Below are 20,983 nucleotides of genomic sequence, written 5' to 3' on the forward strand. Positions count from 1 at the left end.
TCAATTTATTAGATTTCAGTATTTTTACTTTTATACGGTCATGATGCTGCAGAGTGCAGATTTTCTTGACTCTATATAGCCTCTGTGTGACATCAGTTAAATTAAAGATGGATCTTTCGCTGCAAACATGGAGAAATGCTAGGGTTATAGTTCTTGATTATTACATTTGGAAAGTTGAATAATAGCTCCTACATTAGTAAAGTAAAGATGTTGAATTACAGTATGTCAATAGGTATCTACAGTTTATCCGATCAGAATGAAAACCACATGAATTTCAGAATCTGATTTTATGAAGCCTCAATAAACAAGAGTAAGAGTTAGGAGAGTTTGGATTAGTTTTGGTCATGAAGCAAAGTTTTGGAAATGTTACCTGATGATGGCGCAAATGACCGTTTGTAAATTTCATGACAATCCATCCAATAGTTGTCGAGACATTTCACTCTAAACAACAAATGCCAACCTCATGTGCTAGAGGAAAACGTTATGCGGTATCCAAAGTCAAAACCATCTTCTCGGGACCATAAATATATGGAGAGAATTTCATTGCAATCCATCCTGTAGATATTGAAGTATTTTAGTCTGGACCAAAGGGGTGGACCGACCAACATTGTCATTCTAAACACCACGCTGGTAACATGGCTCAAAACAATGCAATAAACCAAACTCTGTTCATTCAATTGGGAAAATTCACAACACCTTTCCTTCTTCTGTCCTTTTTTAGCTCCATAAGCTAGCATGCATATAAATCTCATGATTGCACAAGAAACACAACTGTGTTTGTTAGTTTTTTCCTTCCTTTCCTGCTTCCCTGCCTCCTGCCTTGTGTGCACTAAGCTACGACGTGCCTCTAGTAAGCATCCCCAACAACAGCGTGTTGTGTTAGAACTTGTATATAACCACTGTCCGAGACAGAGACGGCATTTAGAAGTTCAGTCTGATAATCACAGAGCTCTGTCATAAAGAGTAATTTGGCCATTTGTGAGCGATAGAAACATGAGAGAAAAAAGAAGTTTAATCAGTGAGATGAGAGCCCCCCCTTTGCACTTTCTCCTGCCTGTCTGATCCTTTGGGTGCCACAGTCTGTAATTCATATGTTATTTTGTTCCCCTGAGCTTTCCCTGCATGTGTGTGTTTCTTGACACCCTTTTAATCATGGGATAACCACAGGGTTCCTGCTCACAACAGAGACTTGAGAAAGTATGTGCTCACACAGACTTACGCACACACAGACATCAGACAAGACATCCAAGGACGCTTTTAGAGTGCATCTTGTATCCAGATTGTTTAGCTTGTATGAACAAAAACACTGGGGTCAAACCTATATTTTTGATTTCCTAACTAACTAACTAACTTATTGAGTGATTAAAGTGATGGCGAGGTGAGGACTTATCAAAGAATTTGGTATTGAAGTTGCAAGTCAGCATGATGTGTGAAAGCTGCTTGACATTGAGGAGTTTAAGATGCTTAACATGTACCGCGACTTCCACCGGCTCAATTTTGCCTGTGACCTTTGTTACGGGCCATCACCCCCCCATTTCCTTTCTTTCCCTTTGCAGTCTCAAATTTCAAAATAAAAGCAACAAAATGCCATAATATTCCCTGTTTGTCGTCAATTCTAGGTTTTTTTTTCATCTCCCTTCCTCCTAGATTTATGATACACAAGATTCAAAGAGGCGACAAATTAGCTTTGAAAGGAAAGATGCTTTAAAACGGAGCAGCTTTTAGTGACAAACATAAGCAGAACCAGGGTGATCCTGTGTAAAAAGGGAGCTTTAACTAAAAGTGACAAGATCCTGCCGATAGCTCAGCAAAGTTTTATACCAAACAATCATACTGAGACTTACGGACGTCAAACAGAAGGAAAGGAATATTAGATTTCTCCGAGAGTCAGTCTACTGTAGCCCAAAGCTAAGAGGCAAAGGCTTGTTTTAATAGACATATGAAAGTAAGAAGGAAATGAAAGATGAAAGAGAGGGAGCAAAAAAGAGAATATGTTTGTTTTTGTGTGTGTGTGTGTGTGTGTGTGGCCTGTAGCTTGGTCTCCCCACTGTGAGGAATTATTAAGCAGAGATGGGAGAAGATCGATGCTAGAAGACGGAGTGATGAGGTGGTCATCTTAAACACTACCAGGCATGGAAAGCATGTACACACATGCACGCACACACGCACACAAGCACGCACGCACGCACGCACACACACACACACACACACACACACACACACACACACACACACACACACACACACACACACACACACACACACAAGGACCTCTGTGACCAATCACATTTCTCTTTTGTCATCTCAAAACAGTAATGCCTGATTTGTTAAGGACATGGATAGAAACAGATGTGTGAATGGGGTGTGCTTTTTTTGGATGTGTGTCCACAGCGTTGTGAATCATCGTATTAATCTGAAGGGTGTTGAGTTCATTTAGAATTAAATTATATCTAATGTAGTGTATGAGAGAAATATTAACCAAATGTATGAATGTGTGTGTGTGTTTTGCAGACCTGTGGCTACGGTGTGAAGGATGAGGACTTTGCCTGTGTGTCGTGCCCACAGGGGAAATATTCTAAAGGGAAGTATGAGATCTGCAGACGGCATAAAGACTGTGACGCCCTCTACAAAGCCACTGTTCGCGCAGCGGGAACTCCGGACAGCGACGCTGAGTGTGGACCCTGTTTACCAGGGTAAACGACACAAACACACATATAAGATTTAAAACCCATTTGATTCAATGTGACTTAAAAAGAAAATGGCAACAGGCAAAACATTTACAGTACTGTAATATTGTGAAAACACTGGCAGGAATCTGTATCGAATCACTTGCGTGAACACTGCATGTTCGTCCTTGTGTGCGCGCACGAGAAGAAACAAAACAAGGACCCACTCATAAAAAGTTGCTCTGTAGTGCTAATAGTAGCCAAAAATGTCACAGGGTACCTTTTTAAAGGCACCCTGACATAAAATAACCTCATAAGGTGTCCTGATTACATGCTTCACATTAAGTCACCAACGAGATGCACCAGCTGACATGCACTCCAAAAACATTGTACTCCATGAGGAAATTCTGGAAAAGTTATGGCACCGGACTTGAGTCAGATACTCCTGGATACTTTCCGCCAAGGGAATACTCATTAAAAGTGGTAGAGGATGCTTATAAATGACAAATAATGAAATACAAAATAGTGTCTTTAACTTGAACTAAGCATGCAGAGAAAGAGTGGCAAATAGATGGATACTTTAAAATACTACTAATATAGGAATATAAATTAATTCTGTTTCATCAGCTGTTTCTGTTTCAGCTTTTATACGTATACACAGTGGACTATATACTGAATATACACTGTACGGACAAAAACAGAGATGTACTGTATAGTATTGTATATGTACACATTACACAGTATACTCAAATCTTGGCACATGTACAGTGTGAGTTGACATGAATGGACCACCCTGTTGTTCTGTTTCATAACCTGCCCACCCTTAGTGTGCAAACACGCTCTAAATCCTAAACTTATTTATTTGCACATGACAGCTGTGGATGCAACCCCCTCCTGTCTTAAACTTAAAAATATTAAGTCAATAAGGGATGTTTAAACGTTACCAGATCTTCTCCTCCTCTCTCATCCTTCCTATTATCCATCACTCCCCGAGCTCTGTCACTCTCTCTGTAGATATTGACTTGCTTCGTCAACACCAAACTTAGTCTTTCTTAATGCATTCAACGTGTTAAATGGCTGGTACGGCTTTCCTGCTATGCAATGTATTTTACACAGAAATGTAAGCTAAAGGAAAACCTTTGTATTGTTTTTTTTCTGAATCATATTTCATCCGATATCTATAACTGAATATGGGAAGTACACAGTTAAGTAAGTCTTGAAGGATTCACGATTCTCCTCCTGTCATCTGTCTGGATGCTGTCCTGCTGCTTTCTACTTTTCTCGGCTCTTTTGCTTTTGCTCAAGTACACTGAGTTGGGTCATGTCTACGTCTGCGTCGGTACAGTATGCGCCGCACTGTATGTATGGGTGTTGTACGCTGCAGTTTGCAGAGTCCATACCTGTTTGATGCAGAGCAGGCCTGAACAGTAGCAATAAAGTTCAGTTAAAGTGTATCTCGTCAGCGAAAAAGACCTGGAGGAAAATGAGTCTGTTGTGGCAGACATGTTTGTCTGCTGGTTTCCCTGGAAGCAACTTCAGTAGCACTTTAACAAAATTAATGTTTAGTATCCATTATTAAGCCATGAGCTGACATGAACTTAATTCATACTTTATTATTATCTGTGATCTATCAACGATGTCTTTATAATACGTAACCGTACATAAATGTCTCTATAAGTCCAGAATATTTGTGTTATTACAAAAGGTCTTAAATATTAGCTGCATTATTGCATATTTTTAAGGGCTCATGAAGATGAAGAAACACCATCTGCATCTATATTGTTGTATACTTTTGCTATCCCTCGGCAAAAAATTGTTTGTGAAGTCTTTTGTAAGGGTTTAATAAAACTTTAGACTAAGGTATATAAAACATCTCTAAACATTAAGCAGACTCTGTAAATGATGTTGTTATATGACAAATTATTAGGAAATACTAATTCAGAGTACAATTGGAGCTAATGCACTGTGGAACATTTCCATAAAGTGTGAAACAAATAATGTATTCATCATAAATAAGTCATGTTTGCTGATTTTCGTGAACAGTTCAAATCTGCTAAAAAACAACAGTTCTATGTAGTTAAAATAGTGACCAATGCCTAATGGTGGGAACCCTAAATCAATCACCAGCAATCAAATCAGATTGAACCAGTTTCTCTGACTATATCAGATATATGAAGGTACCAGTTAGTTACCGGCATGCTGCCTACATTATCTACATACATACTATACATTCTGCTCATGTTCTCAAGCCTAAATGATTTGATTTGAAAGACTCAACTCCCTATCTCCTTTCCTCTAATAGACACTTCATGGCTCAGGGCCATTATATGTACCAAGCCATCTTTAGTGTCTTCAGGGCATTCATTATGTACATGTCTTCACTAAGGCAAAGTTTTCACCTTAGCTGCTTCCCCATACTTATGCACCGTGTAGGTGCAGTATGTCTAGAAGGTAGGGAGGCCACATACCGTATGCACACCTGCCGTGCTTGCTGATAGTGCTTTATGTGTTTAAAACTGATTTTGTGTAAAGAATGTTCTCCTCTCCTTATTTTTCTCCAGAAAGACTAATCAGGTATATCAGACTAATTATATAGTCTAACAAGTTGCTAGTTTATACTCATGTATGTTATGTCTCCCAGGTATTACATGCTGGAAAACAGACCCAGGAACCTCTATGGGATGGTTTGCCACTCCTGCCAGAATGCACCACGCAACACCAAAGAATGTAAGACCAACCTCTTCACCATTTCTCCCTCCCCTTCCTTCCGCTCGCTTTCAACCTTTCGTCCCCAACAACCTTTTATTCTCTTTTCACTTATGAATTCCCCCTTTTTTTCCTTTTTTTTTTTACATTTATCTTCACTGCTTTCGCAGTCCAAACACGGACCGGGTTTCCGTTAGATGCAAAGCTACCACACATTAAAGTTGTCTGTCTAAATGAAAATAAAATAAATGGGGACATGCTGTGCAAAAGCAGATGTTGAAAGCCTGGACTTTTAAGGGAACAATCAGAGGTCAGAGGCTGTGGTGAGTTCTCCTGGACCCTCTGGTCACTGTCCTCCCCTGTAACCGGGCCGCGCTGGTGGACACAAAGGAGTCCAACAACAACACCCTCCCCTCCCATTCTTGCCTCTCTGCTTTTCCGGCTCCAGAGGGGTGTTTGGCAGCTTATCCATAACTTCACTGCCTCACTGATTACCCTGCATACCTGACACTGTGTGTACAGTACATGCATCTGTGTGTGTGTGTGTGTGTGTGTGAGTGTGTGCGCGCATGCTTGGCGCCAAGTGTTGCTTTGACCACATCTCTGGACAATAATATTTACCAGAGGTTGTCTCCATTTTTCCGTTTCCCATTTACTATCAGCATCTGCAGTTGTTAAACGTTTCCTCACAATGATGTCAAGTGGCGGTCACGCAAAACATAAGTTTCTGATATGTTGAAGATTTTACATTTGACTGTGGAGGCAATGCATACAGGAATATTGCAACCATATATAAATATGATACAGTTATGTAAGCAAGTTTGATGCTGTACCTCATAAAGCTGCAGAAAGCAAAAAGAGTTACAACCAAGCCTATGGGATTTCTCAGAATATTGAAATGATGGTTCAGCATTATACTTTATGAATATACAGTATTTTTCATTTCCTCAGGCTGAATTTGAATACATTTTCCATCAACACAGTGTCACCTTTGGGATGTCTCGCTATTGTTAATTTGTGTAAACCTGATTACAAATAGCCCCACACATTTTGTTATTAAATTGTATATGGCATTAATAACTTTTAGGTCACATTCATTCATTTTAAAATGAATGATCACTTGTTTTTCTTAGTATTCATGATGCACAGCTAAGTTTCATTTATCTCTCTGAGCCTCATGCTGTATACTTTTCAGGTATTTGCACTACCTCTACATTAGTTTTAGTTAGAAACGTATTTAAATCTTTTTAGGACACTCTGGGAAAAGAGAGAAAGATAAATGTAATTAATTGTCCTCGTGTCTTCTTTTAAGGCCTCAGATATCGTTAAAAGCACCATGAAAATGAGGAGATTAGACCGCAATCCATTAGAATATAATGAGATACTGTAGATAATGGTCTTCACAGCCAAATCAAACCATTTCATTTGAAAATCTGTCTTTGTCACAATAATTGAAAATCATGTCAGACTAATAGATGTCATAATTCTTCCAATGTCATATCCCATTTTAAGTCATTTTTTTAATACTTGAAAGATGAGTATTTATTGCAGAGCTTGAAAAGGACAGTCTCACTGTCCTGCTGTGCCCTCTCTGGGTTTGTCCACATGCGACAACATTGAGAGAATGACGACAGGATCTGAACAGTGTTTTTGTGAAATAATATTTATGGGCCCATAATTGCTCAAAACCCCCTTTGAGTGTAATTGAAGAGGCCGGAAATGAATGGTATTGTGTCATATTTAATGAGTGTGTTTTGAAAGATGAAAACCCCAAAATGAAGCCTGGGCCTGCAGAGGAGTGGGTGTGAAGTAGGATCAGGAATATGTATGTGTGTGTGTGTGTGTGTGTGTGTGTGTGTGTGTGTGTGTGTGTGTGTGTGTGTGTGTGTGTGTGTGTGTGTGTGTGTGTGTGAATAAACACTTGCTTTTCAACAGCGCCCTAATTGTTTCTCCCGGGCATGGAAATTAGTGATTAAATGCTGTGAAGAAGTGCAAATTGAATGATGTAACACAAAGTGTGGCAAGTAATTTTGTCTTGTATTCAGATTCAAATTTATTTTGGGGATTGCAAATAGAATTTCATCATTCAGGTTTGTTGTTTTAAAGGAATAGTGGGACATTTGGGGAAGTTTGCTTATTCCTGACTGGGAGTTCGATGAGAAGATTAATACCACTCTCATATATGCCTGTTTACTATGCCAGCAGCTGGGTTAGCTTAGCTTAGCATAAAGATTGAAAACACATAGCACACAGTGATTCGGTTGTTTTAACACTTTTGTTTTTGTACGGATTAAATAAATAAGATACAGTTTATTTTGGACTTTGTTACCGTTAAACTGACAAAGCCAGTCTAGCGGTTTGCCCCTGTTTTCAGTCTTAATGCTAAGCTAAGCTAGCATAACCTGCTGCTGACTGTACCGTAGCTCCATATTCAGTGTACAGACGTGAGATCGTCTCGTCTAATTCTCGGCAAGAAAGCGAATAAGCATATTTCCTAAAAGCTCCAACAATTCATTTTAAGATTGTAACCATTTATTGAGATACTTTTTAGGTATTAGTGCTTGCTTACTACCCAGTTCTATTTGTTTTAAAATTAACAGAAAATGAAAAAAATGAAAAACTTCTCATGTGTAAAGCCTAACCTGACAAAGGTGTAATTGATGTTTTGTTATATCAATCAATAATAAGGAGATGCCAAACAGACAAAAAAAATATGAAAACAATTGTAACTTAAATTCTTAAACGCAAGCTGTAAATTCAGCATGGTTTTCTAATATAAGTTTAAAAAAAGATACAATCAGAGCGCATTCTCCATTTTGCCCCATTGTTTTAAGTCAGGCTATGGTACATTTTAATTAAACCCTCTTCAGATGAGAGCATAAACATAATGCACCCCCCTACAGTAAATAAAAAAAGGAGCTGAAAGCTGGGAGTTCTACTTGCTCAGGGTGAAGGCAGGCTGACACTCGCCATGTAATCTGTAAATTACCCTGGCTCCTGCCTAGCTCTGTGTGTGTGATAATTAAAACTTCAGTGGGTATGAGAAAGAAAGATGATTAGCATGTTACTGCTTGCGCTGATGCTACTCTTTGGCAGGCAGACGTTAGGAGTCTGTCGCTCAATTTCCACTGTCACCTTTTTGATTTTTGATTGACTTTTGCTGCTATTTTCCAACTGGGCACCAACACACATAAATACTTAGCTCACTATCATAAACTGTACTAAGCATAAGAACACATTTTGAATCTTCTTTTTCCTTAACGGAGACACGTCGCTTGATATGACATTTTCACACAGAAGTATTTAGCAGAAGCTAACCTTCGACTCATCTCTGCTTACAATTCTCATGTCAAACAATAATGTATTTTTTTTTATACATCTCCCCGGCTCTGTAATTCTGCTCCCCTCAGTTTGTCAGGACCTGAGAACCAATATTGCCCTGCAGAACTATCATTTTGTGGTGTGAGTTCAGCCTGCGCGACATGATTAAGAGATGAAACCGCAAGACGCTAAACAGAATTCCAGTTCAGGCTCATATCCTTATCCAGAGTGTAAACACATACCCAGAGTTAATGCCTGCAGCCACAGGGCACTGATATATTTGTGTGTGTAATGACATGAAGCTCTGAGACCACGGGAAGCAGCACAGCACATGTCTACAGTGTATCAACTCGGTGTGAAATAAAAGACTGATTAAAAGAGCTGATTTATGAGCTGCCAGGAGTTAACAGCTCCATTAGGGAAGAGGAAAAACAGTCGATGAATAATCCAGAAAAAGAGAGCGATGGAAAGTGAACAGAGAGAGAGAAAGAAAGACATTTGGACACAGAGAGCTTCCTCCCTGTATGTACACTTCCCAATACTACAGTTTTTTTTACCGTGGCACAAGAAGGCCTGAGAGAGGACACACTGCTAATGAAGGGGGGGGTCAATAAAATGCAGTGACAAATGGTCAAGCCGGACAGTATTTCTGGTGCTTTCTCCTTCCACCAATCTGTAATATTGTGTCATCTCTGGAGGAAAGATGTACATCATTTATCCAACTTTAAAGGAATAGATTGACATTTTGGGAAGTATGCTTATTTGCTTTCTTGCAGAGATTTAACGGTCATGTACAGTAAATTTGTAGCTACAGCCAGCAGCCGGTTAGCTTAGCTTAGCACAAAGACTGGAAACGGGGAAACAGCTAGCCCGGCTCTATCCTAAGGTAACAAAATCCGCCTACAAGCACCTCTAAAAGTCAGTTATTTACGTTATATCTTGTTTGTTTATTCCCGAATACTTCAGACTAGCTGTTCTCCTTGTTTCCATTCTCTGTGCTAAGCTAAGCTAACCAGCTGCTGGCGGTGGCTTCATATTTAACTTTTAAGACATGAAAGTGTTATTGATCTTCTCATCTTACTCTCGGCAGGAGAGTGAATAAGCATTTCCTTAAACGTCAAACTATTCCTTTAATCACACTTGTGTGTGTTAACTTAGTGTGATAGTAATTTTGCTTGTAAGAGATTTATGAGCATACAATAGGATAAAAATATTTCCACTTATCAACAATAATAAATTGAAAGTATGTCTGCTTGTGTGTGTGTTTTACAGGCATGTCAACCAGTGGGCCAAGAGAAAAACCTATAATTGACCCTGGCAGCACTACTGTTTTCCCTAATCCACATAAAGGTACACACACACACACACACACACACGCACACACGCACACACGCACACACACACATATATATATATATATATATATATATATATATATATATATATATATATATATATATATATAAAAGCTTCATCTATAACCATCCATTGTTTATATTTTTCTTTCTCACTCACACATCAATAATACTACTTGACATCATTGCCTCCATGTTTCAGATTCCACAGGACAAGGTCACCTAGCAACGGCTCTCATTATCGCCATGTCAACCATTTTCATCATGGCCATAGCCATCGTCCTCATCATCATGTTTTACATCTTGAAGGCCAAACCAAGTGGCCAGGGTAAGACAGAAAAACACACACACACACACACACACACACACACACACACACACACACACACACACACACACACACACACACACACACACACACACACACACACACACACACACACACACACACACAATCTCATGTTAAAGGTTGGCATTTGTGATATATGTCGTTCCTCGTGTGTGTGTGTGTGTGTGTGTGTGTGTGTGTGTGTGTGTGTGTGTGTGTGTGTGTGTGTGTGTGTGTCTGCAGCATGTTGTTCCGGACAAGTTGTGAAGGCAGTGGAAGCTCAGACCAACAAACAGGAAGACAAGAAAGATATCCCTGGTGAGACATATCTCTCTCTCTCTCTCTCTCTCTCTCTCTCTCTCTCTCTCTCTCTCTCTCTCTCTCTCTCTCTCTCTCACACACACACACACTCACACACACACACACATACAAACACACACACACACACACACACACACACACACACACACACACACACACACACACACACACAGAGTTAATAATTAATTATCTCACGCAGCATTTAAGCTTCTTAATGGCTTCCTGTTTGGTGTCTCTCTCCCATCTGTATTCTGGCCTCATATTTGGGAGTCTTCTTTACATGCACACTAGTATCCATGGTTTAGAGCCTTATACTGGTTTTGATTGTATACCAGATATATGTTTAAATGAAACAGAAGTAATCTTGTTATTTATATCCTTGTTTACATGATTCTAACATTATCCACATTTTTGGCCCTACGCATGGCCACAGGGATAGGGGCTTTGATTAAGGTTTCTGAAAACAAGTGATGATATTCAAATGCAAAAACACATACATGTAATACTCTGCAACTGAAGCAATAGTGCCAATAATTTGACTTTCATCTTTAAGAAGACTACACATGCAAATTAGAGTAGTAGTAGAAACCAACAGTAACTAAGAATAAAAGTAGCTGTAGTTACTGTATAGTTATGTTTATGGAGTACATGCTGTAAGATATTTCTTCTGTCATTAAAAAGGTAAAAGGACAAAATTCTGTTATTTAAACTGTCATATTTACAGCTGCTAAATGGCGTTTCGTTGTTGTGAAACAATGACAATGAAGATCTATTCTATTCCATTCTATTCTGAATCCAGAGACAAAGTAAAGCATGAACAATAATTCAGTGACTGTTTATGTGCAGACCGTCTGTTCTTTCCTCTCTAACATTGTTAGTGTTTTCATATCCATAAAAATAAACAGACCAACAGTCCTAAACTGATCATTTCCATGTTCCTATAAACTTCTCTTGCACATTGCATAATTCCTTAAAGAGAGCCTACAAAATATCTACTCAGTAATACATGCAGTTTAAACTTAAACTACTTAGAAATAATAAATAAAGCTACATTATCACAGTAACATAAACTATAATTAGTTGTTTTTCCACCCTCAGCTTTTAACGGCTATGAATAACAAAGCACACAATTTACTTAACAGTCAGTTGACGCATATATACCACCCAGCAGTGATTAAAGTAACACTATGTATTTTACCCAATCCTGCAGCAGAATCCTCTCTAACATTGAGTCAGGTAACTGTATGCCTGGCTTATTCGTTAAGCCTAAACACTGTGTGTTAACTGTGGATGAGCTTATATCTGCGGAAGTATTATCCAACGCTTTCCTGTAATTCTCTAGGCGCAGCTGATTCTTTTATTTTGTATTATTGGAGCTGTGAATAACATATCTTTTTGCAACAATTTCCCACTAATAAAAGTATTTCTTCAGAATTGTACTTTGGTCAAGCAGAAGAGTCTCTGGAGCAGCATCACTTAATGTTAACATCTATCTTACAGCAACCAATGCAACGCTGATGAAGTCTACATTAAACACATAAACAAACCGAATCACATCTAAATGTTAATAGTTTTGGCTCTGTGTGTCAGTCCAGAATGTATGCACATATTTATGATTTGTAGCATAATGTATGCAAATGCAAGTGTGTGCTTGTGTGTGCTGACAGACCTGCAGTATGATGAGTACATCATGCTGGAATGTGAAGCTTCCAAAGCTAAAGCCATACATTGCTTTGGGCGCCATTTCTCCTAACAATTATGCTCTGTTCAATTTCACTCCCAGACTGACTGACTAACCACTTACATGTGGTGTGGACGCGAACACTCACTCTCACACACACACACACACACACACACACACACACACACACACACACACACACACACACACACACACACTTACTGTATCTGTGGCCACAGACACAGTATGTGGTGCGAGGTTGCTGACTTAATAATAGCTAAAAAAAACCTGAACAAAGTGTAGTTATAGTATGATTAAAAAAGAAATGCTTGCATTGTTACTCACTGTTCTGTGTGTGTGTGTGTGTGTGTGTGTGTGTGTGTGTGTGTGTGTGTGTGTGTGTGTGTGTGTGTGTGTGTGTGTGTGTGTGTGTGTGTGGAGGAGAAGCCCATTGCTCGGAGCTCTACCGGAGCTAGCTGTCACTCATGTAGACACTGAGTTAATAAGGCTGTGAGATGAAAGACACACACGCGCGCACACGCGCACACACACACGCACACACGCGCACACACACACACACACACACACACACACACACACACACACACAACATTTGTTCCACTTAGGTATTCACTTATTAAGCTGTCTATCCCCATCAGTATCCACAATGTAAGTGTAATTTAACATAACAGTCACTGTAATCATTTTATACATCGCTCCGACTGCAGTTCCTCTGGTCGAGGTGTACATCCTTTTAGCCCTCAGGAACGTGTTCTCTTTAGTGTACTTCAACTCATGCCAACATCTATTTAAAACAATGTAGGTTTACAGTTTTTTCCGATTGCTAAACAACAGTGGGCACAACTGGAGTCACATGTGCAAAACTCAAACTACAGACTACACTACCAACAGTCACCTGAGCTAAACAGTTCACATCACCTGCAAAACAGGCTCAGTGCAGCCAAACACTATGCACAATCCTCACTGAGATAACACACACTGTCACTCAGAACACACTGAGGGTAAAAACACTAGCGTCAAACACCAATACACAAATTACAAACTTTCTCATCTTTACAGTTTGAACAATTTGAGTGACTTGACACTACTCAATAGTTTATTTAAGGAAAAGATATAGATTGTATAATATACCAATTGTACGTAAGGTAAACAAGAATAATGAAAATCAGCAGTTTTCTTCAATATAGAATTTTATCTCTAGTAATTTATGGAATTACTGGGGAAAAAAACTAAAGGTGCATACGTAACAGTAACAAAGAATAGTGTGACTAATCCTGCCTCTCTCCAGCATCATGTGTAGTTTTCTTCATCACATTAGATGTCTGCATCATCTCTAAATACAAATGAATATGGTGTTTCTATTGCTTTCACCGCCATTACTTTCTGAAAAACAGTAAGAATGCAGTTTTACTATTGTAAAGATATAGTGTTTTTCACTTTTTTTATAGCTGTGTACATAAGCTCAGACATCTTACCTGGACATATTGGTATCTTTGCTCTTTTACCTGTTTCTCTCAAATAGTACAGTGTATAATTGTTTCATTCTTATTTGGTGTTTGTATACAAAAAAGGCTTTCTGAGCTTTCTCTATATAAATACCATATATGTTCACTAACTAGTATTTTTAGCTAAAATTGCAATCAGCAGTGTTTGATAGGCACCAGACTGAAATCTATTCTGTTTTGAATGCGTGGTTAACAGTTTTGACAGCAGTGTTTTAGCATTTGAACAAAGTGCTGTAAATCTCCAGTGTTGTGCACGTTGTGGTTAAAGTCATGGGATAAGTGTGTAGAGTTTTGAAAACTGTGTTCAAGCAATGAGAAACGAACTAGAGTTTTGTCCACATGAACTGCTGCTGTGCAGACTGTAGTTAGAGTTTTGCACATGTGACTCCAGTTGTGCCCACTGTCGTTTAGCAATCGAAAAAAAACTGTAATGCAATCTTACTTTGCGATAAAAGACAAGAGCCCGAAAAATCTGATTGGAGATCTTAGATCTTTAATTTTCCATTACTGTACTATAACCCATCATGCAGCACTTGTATTTCAATAAATGTATAGTTTTTTGAGGCATTATAGTGTTTGTTATTTCTGTTTGGTTACAGTTTTTTCCAACTGCTTACACACGTTTTCAAAACTATGTCTCCTTTTTTCAAAACTCTACACACAATTCCTAAAACTGCACACACAAAATGCAAAATGCCTCACATCTGCATTCAAAATACCATAAACACATCTCAAAATGAAGCATTTGCATCAAATGGCAAACACTTTTTTCATAATAGTAAATTTTTGGATATACCATGTACACACTGTTGTTCTAAATCTAAAGCTCTTTTGTCTTTCATAGGTTAATATCTACATTTACAATGTTCTAGAGAGAAAGTAAATCTGCTGAAAGTGGTTGAAAAGTGCACCTGTAAAAAACAATGCAATGTTACAGTAAAACTAATTAAGTAAAAAAGTAAAATATTTATTGGGCAAAACATCACGTTAGTAAGAGTACCACAGTGTTGTACTGTATGTAAATGTTATATGTAAACCAAAGATATCATTTTTAGAATAAACATGTGTGTGTGTGTGTGTGTGTGTGTGTGTGTGTGTGTGTGTGTGTGTGTGTGTGTGTGTGTGTGTGTTGTGAGTGTGTGTGGCTGATGATAATAATGTGCCACTGACAGGTACAACATTAAAAATTGGACAACATTGTGCATGATTGTGTGTCGGGGCGGGGGGGGTGTGTGTGTGTGGGGGGGACAGAATTGTATGCACTTTGTGCAAAACAAATTGATTTGTAATGCTGAAATAGTCATTAGATAGTTGCATTCAGTATGGACGCCACTATAAAGCTACTCAAGATGGGCTTCTCTCCCTGATCTCATCAGAGATGGCTCTCCTTCTTACTCTTCTTCCCTCCTCCTCCTCCTCCTTGTTGTTATCCCCTGTCTCTCCCTACTCCCTTCTCCTCTTTCTCTCTGTCTATTGTTGGCATCCATTGTTCAAAACTGGTAATCTGACCTTTGACCTATGTATAGGCCTATACTAAAGCAATGATTGGTTAGTGTTCAGTTATGACATAATGTGTTTGCAAATGTGAGAAGTGTGTGCCCTGGTAAATAAGTATAGCATTTTGATTGGTTAGCAAGTCACTTCCTGTTAGATTTTTGTGTCTTAGGTAGAGAATTGTGTGTAATGTTTTGAAAAAAGTGTTTTATGCAATTGAAAACTGAGTGAAAGGCTGAGAAATAGTTTATGGTTTTGGAGTTTTGCTGTGTATTTTTGCACTTTGAGTGAGAGGTTTCAAAAATCGTGTGACATGAAAAGATTTTGTGTGTAAGCATTTGGAAAAAACTGTAATTACATGTATCAAAATGAGATGTGTACATTGACTAATAATTAAGTGGAAATATGTAACTTTTGAAAGAAGAAATAATGGAGGGAAATTCAATTTGCCAATACTATGTAATTGTCACTTGTGGCCTCAAATGCTGATGTTCAGCAAAAATGTGAGTCATCCATTAAATCAAAACAAACCCAAGTGACCTTTGGAAAAGTTTGAGTATAACGTGGCATTCTTCTTATATACGAAACAATGACAGGTGTTAGACCAACATCCTTTTAGATTTTAGTATATTTGCAGTGTTATTATTACTGATTACTTACTTTCCTTTTGTTTTCTGTATTTTGAGGGAAAAAAAACCTATAGACCTCTATATCCTCTCCTTTTCTCTCTTAGACAATGTGGTGATCTACTCGGAGAAAGATGAGTTTGACAAACTGAAAGCGGCTCCTCAGAAGACAGTGAAAAGGTGAGAGTTTGATTTGACATGTTTGACATGTTTGATTTACAAACACTTTTGCCACAGAGCTGCTCTTCGCTTTAAACCACTAAGAGCAGCTGACAAACTGACATCAAGCATGTTACGGGCTGGGCAAGGTTTGAGAAGAACCACTAAGCCTTGAAATGATGCAGTTGGACTTAAACAAATCAAAATAATGTTTTCTTCTTTAGCTTGACCACCAGCCATTGTTTAGCACATCCAATGAGGTTTGAATGGGATTTATATACCAAACACAAGGTAGAACAGCTACCATGTTTAGTACACTGAATTATATTAACCTTAGGGCATATGTCTACAATAACTATGTAGATGTATGCATAATTTTGTGCTCATTCATTAAATATGCTGTAGAATATTTTATATTCACTACTTATATACAACACTATGTCGATGAGTGTGCTTTTTGAGTGTTTATGTGTGTGTGTGTGTGTGTGTGTGTGTGTTTGCATTTGTATGAGGCGTCACAGGGGCTTTACACAACAGAAAGAAAGTTTAATTATTTTAACAGCATCTGCCTCTAATTAAGCCACCACAGAACAAGTCACTGCAGTAGTAGCAGTATCATTAGTATAATTGCTGCTGGCCTGTGTGCGTGTGCGTGTGCGTGTGCGTGTGCGTGTGCGTGTGTGTGCGTGTGTGTGTGTGTGTGTGAACGTACAAGGTATGTAAAAAGCAAGTTCAGTTGGGGTTTTTGTTTTGTTTTTAATGAAGCAGAGAGCCATTATGTGGCTTTGGAGCAGGCAGTGAGGTGGGTTGGCGAGGGGTACAGGGGGGTGAGGTAGCATAGATGAGCCCTGAAGCCTAGCAAACACTGAGAGACAGACAGAGGGGGTAGTTGGCAACCCTGATAGGGGTATTTCTTCCAGGCTTCGCCTAAAACCACTACCAGGTGAAAGCCCGTCCTGGCAGAAAACAAAAGAACGACAGTTGTCTCACCTCCGTCTTTCTGAATTTATCTCATCCTTCATGTGCAGACAAGGCTGCTTTATAGGCACCGGTGGCTAGTGTGCAGAGGGAAGTGTGGGAATCCATGATAGCATATTGCACACAAATCTACAGTGAGCCATTGTGTTCAAACGTTACAGTGCCTGTAGTGAACATGCTTCAATTGATACACTGTACACTCTTCAGCATCAATAGCAGTAAACTCTGTGGTATAGCAGCATGCCAGACGATGTGCTAACTCACTGCTTTAGCTGCCAGAGTGGGTGTTAGATGACCAGGAAACAATGCCATTTTGTGTGTGCGTTCAGGAAAAGAGCGTGGGACTGCGAAACAATGGCATTCTGTGAGCATCTCTGTCAACAAGGTGCTTTCGGGAGAAAATCCAGAATAGACATAGGGAGGAAGGGGCCAGGTAATCAAATGATATTACATGGTATCATGTTGTAAAACGCAGGGCTATTTCAGTCAATCACAGAAACAGCTTAGAAACATCAGCAGCTATGGCAACAACAACAACAGCATTCTTCTCCAGTTCATTTTCATTTGTCAAAGTTCCTGTTAAGTTTGCAACGACACAAGTTATCCTGTGTGCATTAGCAGTCACTCACACCATTTAATTATGTAGTGCACATGTATCAAACATAAGGCCCGAGGGCCAAACCCAGCCCATCGCAGATTTTGATCTGGCCCACATCATCAATTTAGGTTCACAATACATTTTGGCCCACCTAGTTTTTGTTGCTTTATCCGAAGTTTTTGTCAACTTTTCCGAAATTTTTTCGATGCCTTTTCTGAAGTTTTCTTTTTTTAAGATTATTTTTTAGGCTTTTCTGCCTTTAATTTTTGACAGGACAGCTGGGTGAGAAAGGGGAGAAGACATGCAGGAAATTGTCAAAGGTCGGATTCGAACCCTGGACCTCTGCGTCGAGGCATAAACCTTTCAGTATATGTGCGTCTGCTCTACCACTGGACCAACCCGGCCACCCTTTTCTGACATTTCTGCCATTGTTTTTGTCACTTTTTTCCAGCATTTTTGTTGCTTTTTTAGACAATTTAGTCACTTTTTTCTATAATGGCTAAGGAACATTTTTGCCGACTTTTTGGGGCTTTATGAGGCACTTACTGTAAGTGAGAAAGCTATATGAGACATGCAATAATACAGTCAAAATATTTGACTTCTCAAATAAAATCATGTCAATAAACTATACATGTCTGGCCCTTGATGCGATTCTCATTTTCCAGTGTGGCCCTTGTGAAGTTGATTTTGACACCCCTGATGTGAAAAACAGTTTTTAATCAGCAGTTATTTTGATTACTAAACCATCATTAATGCATATGCATGGATGTATTAAATTGTAAAGCAGTAGAGTGTGAGGAAAGTGGCATTCAAAAGAATATAAAGAAAAGTTACATCAGAGATTACAGTACTCTCACCTAGTTAAAACTAATGTAGTCTAATAAAACAATCCTGCATACCTTCTAAATGGGGTGGACAAAACAGAACTTTATAACCTTTAGCTAGGTGTACTTTACCTAATTAACTGAGTAACTGGGGGACCACACTTTATACAAACCAGTAACATTCTACTAATCACGTTTCTTTTACACTGAGGACAGTCTTTTGAAGGGTTCTTTGTTAAACAAATGAGATATAACTACTGTAGCTGATGTCAGGAAGCTCGGCCTAATCACTTGCAGAAGACCTTACACGTTTGAAGTGTTCTACATGTAAATATATTCAAATATGTGTGTGTTTGCAGTGAAAATGATGCATCATCAGAGAACGAGCAGCTGTTGAGCCGTAGTATTGACAGCGATGAGGAGCCAGCGTCTGACAAGCAAGGAACAGCCGAGGCCAACAATCCCAACCTGTGCCTCGTCAATCTGGGAAACAAGCCCGACCTCTGCCTGCTCTCTCGGGGCCTTTTGGAGCGAGACAAGGCCTGCAACGGGGCCCCCACCTTCGCAGCGGGACAGGCCAATAACATGCCGAGTCCCAACCATATCGGCAATGTCAACCACATCACCAGCACCAACCACATCAGCAGTGTGAACGCAATCAACAACAACAATAAAACCCCGGGGGTAGGAAGATGGAGCTTTTAAAGACGTTACTAGAGTTAAAGATATGATTGTGAACAGATCCTCAGCTCAGTCTCATCTGGAAATAACCTAGTGCTGCTTTTTTGTTTTTTTTAACCACACAGATGCTACAGAGTCGAAGGAAAAAGATCCTGGATCTGTATGGCAGAGCCTGCAACGTGACAGAGGGTAAGTCTCTCTTACTATAATATAAAATATCCATCTTACAAAGCCTTGAAATCAAGAATTGATTTCTGCCAATACTGTGGGGGCATTTTACTTATTTCAGTTGAAGATAAACTCTTTGTATTAACTGTTTTGAAGTGAGAAGTGATATCGACTTTTATTAAGTAGAGGAAAAGTCATTAGGACATTTCTGAGGATATCCGTGCCAAACTTAACTGAAATCCATCCAATAATTGCTGTGATACTAAATTCTGGACTGAAGTGGTGACATTGCCATATAGCCACACCCCTAGCATGGCTAAACATTACATTTGATCTAAATATTGATGTAATGGACTACTGTATGTTTGTGTAATACTTTAATAGTCACTTCTAACACTGCTGTCCCTTTCCAGGCCTGAGCCCCACAGAGCTTCCTTTCGACTGTCTGGAGAAGGCCAGCCGCATGCTGAGCTCCTCCTACAGCAGCGAGGCGGCCGTGGTGAAGACGTGGAGGCATCTGGCCGAGAGCTTCGGGCTAAAGCGTGATGAGATTGGTGGCATGAGCGACGGCCTGCAGCTCTTTGAGAGAGTGAGCACGGCGGGCTACAGCATCCCCGACCTCCTGACCCGCCTGGTACATATCGAGAGGCTGGACGCGGTGGAGTCGCTCTGCTCGGACGTGCTGGGCAGCAGTGAGATGGCGGCGGCTGCCGGACGGCAGGGCAACAGCAGTTTTCACAGCCAGTTGGTCTGTCCATCCCCATGCCCATCTCCATCCCAGCGCTGCGCCAGTGTCTAAATATGTGGTGGAGCAGAGACTTGGATGCCTTACAGTATACATGGTTGTAGGGACAGATACTGCTCTGACAAGGAGGACAGCACATATATACAGTATACACCTTACCCCTTATCACATGAAGAATGTCAGTGGAATTTTGTCAGTCCAATCAGAATGGCTGTTCAATACGAATAGTCAAAAATGTGTTCCTTTTTTCAGGTATTCAGTATAAAGCAACGCTCTATTTTTGAACGGAGTTGGGCGGGACGTTCAGGGTGACAAAGAGGTTCATGTAATAAAGTAAACAAGCCAGGTTAGCTTCCGAGCTAATGCGTGCTAACTACTGTAGCCGAGGGTAATACAATAACACAGAGGCTCCTTAATTTAAACGAGTGTGAACCAAGACGGCCAACATTTTGAACTCAAATATTGATAACGGCAGTCCATAACGCCACAGTTTAACGTCTTCCGTTTTGACCCCTGAATCCACTTAGAGCAAAAGGAAACTCAATAAAATAGCTTACACGACTTGAGGTAGTGGAATGATTTCACTTGGAGAGCAGTGTAAACGCATCGAGCACTGACTCTGACTGACAAAAAAAAAACCCTGCTTGAATTGAAGAATCTCAGTCGACTGAGGGCTCACAGACTGATGATTTGAATATTCGACTTTCATGGGGCAGCCCTAGTCATCTGGTATACTTTATTTGGCCTTATGTTTTGTCTTTTTTAAAGTGCTACAGAGTATGAGAAAGACAAAAATCAAAGACCAA

The 20,983-nt window shown here is 39.6% G+C and overlaps 1 protein-coding gene across 1 annotated transcript in view; it reads left to right on the plus strand.

Moving 5' to 3' along the window:
• edar (ectodysplasin A receptor) overlaps window positions 1-20,983 on the plus strand; it is a 38,843-nt gene extending 17,860 nt beyond the window's left edge. Inside the window, exons 4-12 of the mRNA XM_028591746.1 lie at window positions 2,512-2,693; window positions 5,308-5,393; window positions 9,966-10,043; window positions 10,251-10,376; window positions 10,620-10,694; window positions 16,132-16,204; window positions 18,943-19,267; window positions 19,390-19,453; window positions 19,846-20,983. Of these exons, the coding sequence (XP_028447547.1) occupies window positions 2,512-2,693; window positions 5,308-5,393; window positions 9,966-10,043; window positions 10,251-10,376; window positions 10,620-10,694; window positions 16,132-16,204; window positions 18,943-19,267; window positions 19,390-19,453; window positions 19,846-20,231 (1,395 nt within the window). The 3' untranslated portion in view covers window positions 20,232-20,983. The remainder of the gene's footprint in view (window positions 1-2,511; window positions 2,694-5,307; window positions 5,394-9,965; window positions 10,044-10,250; window positions 10,377-10,619; window positions 10,695-16,131; window positions 16,205-18,942; window positions 19,268-19,389; window positions 19,454-19,845) is intronic.

Source organism: Perca flavescens, chromosome 11 (genome assembly GCF_004354835.1).
Source record: "Perca flavescens isolate YP-PL-M2 chromosome 11, PFLA_1.0, whole genome shotgun sequence".
NCBI classification, from domain to species: domain Eukaryota; kingdom Metazoa; phylum Chordata; class Actinopteri; order Perciformes; family Percidae; genus Perca; species Perca flavescens.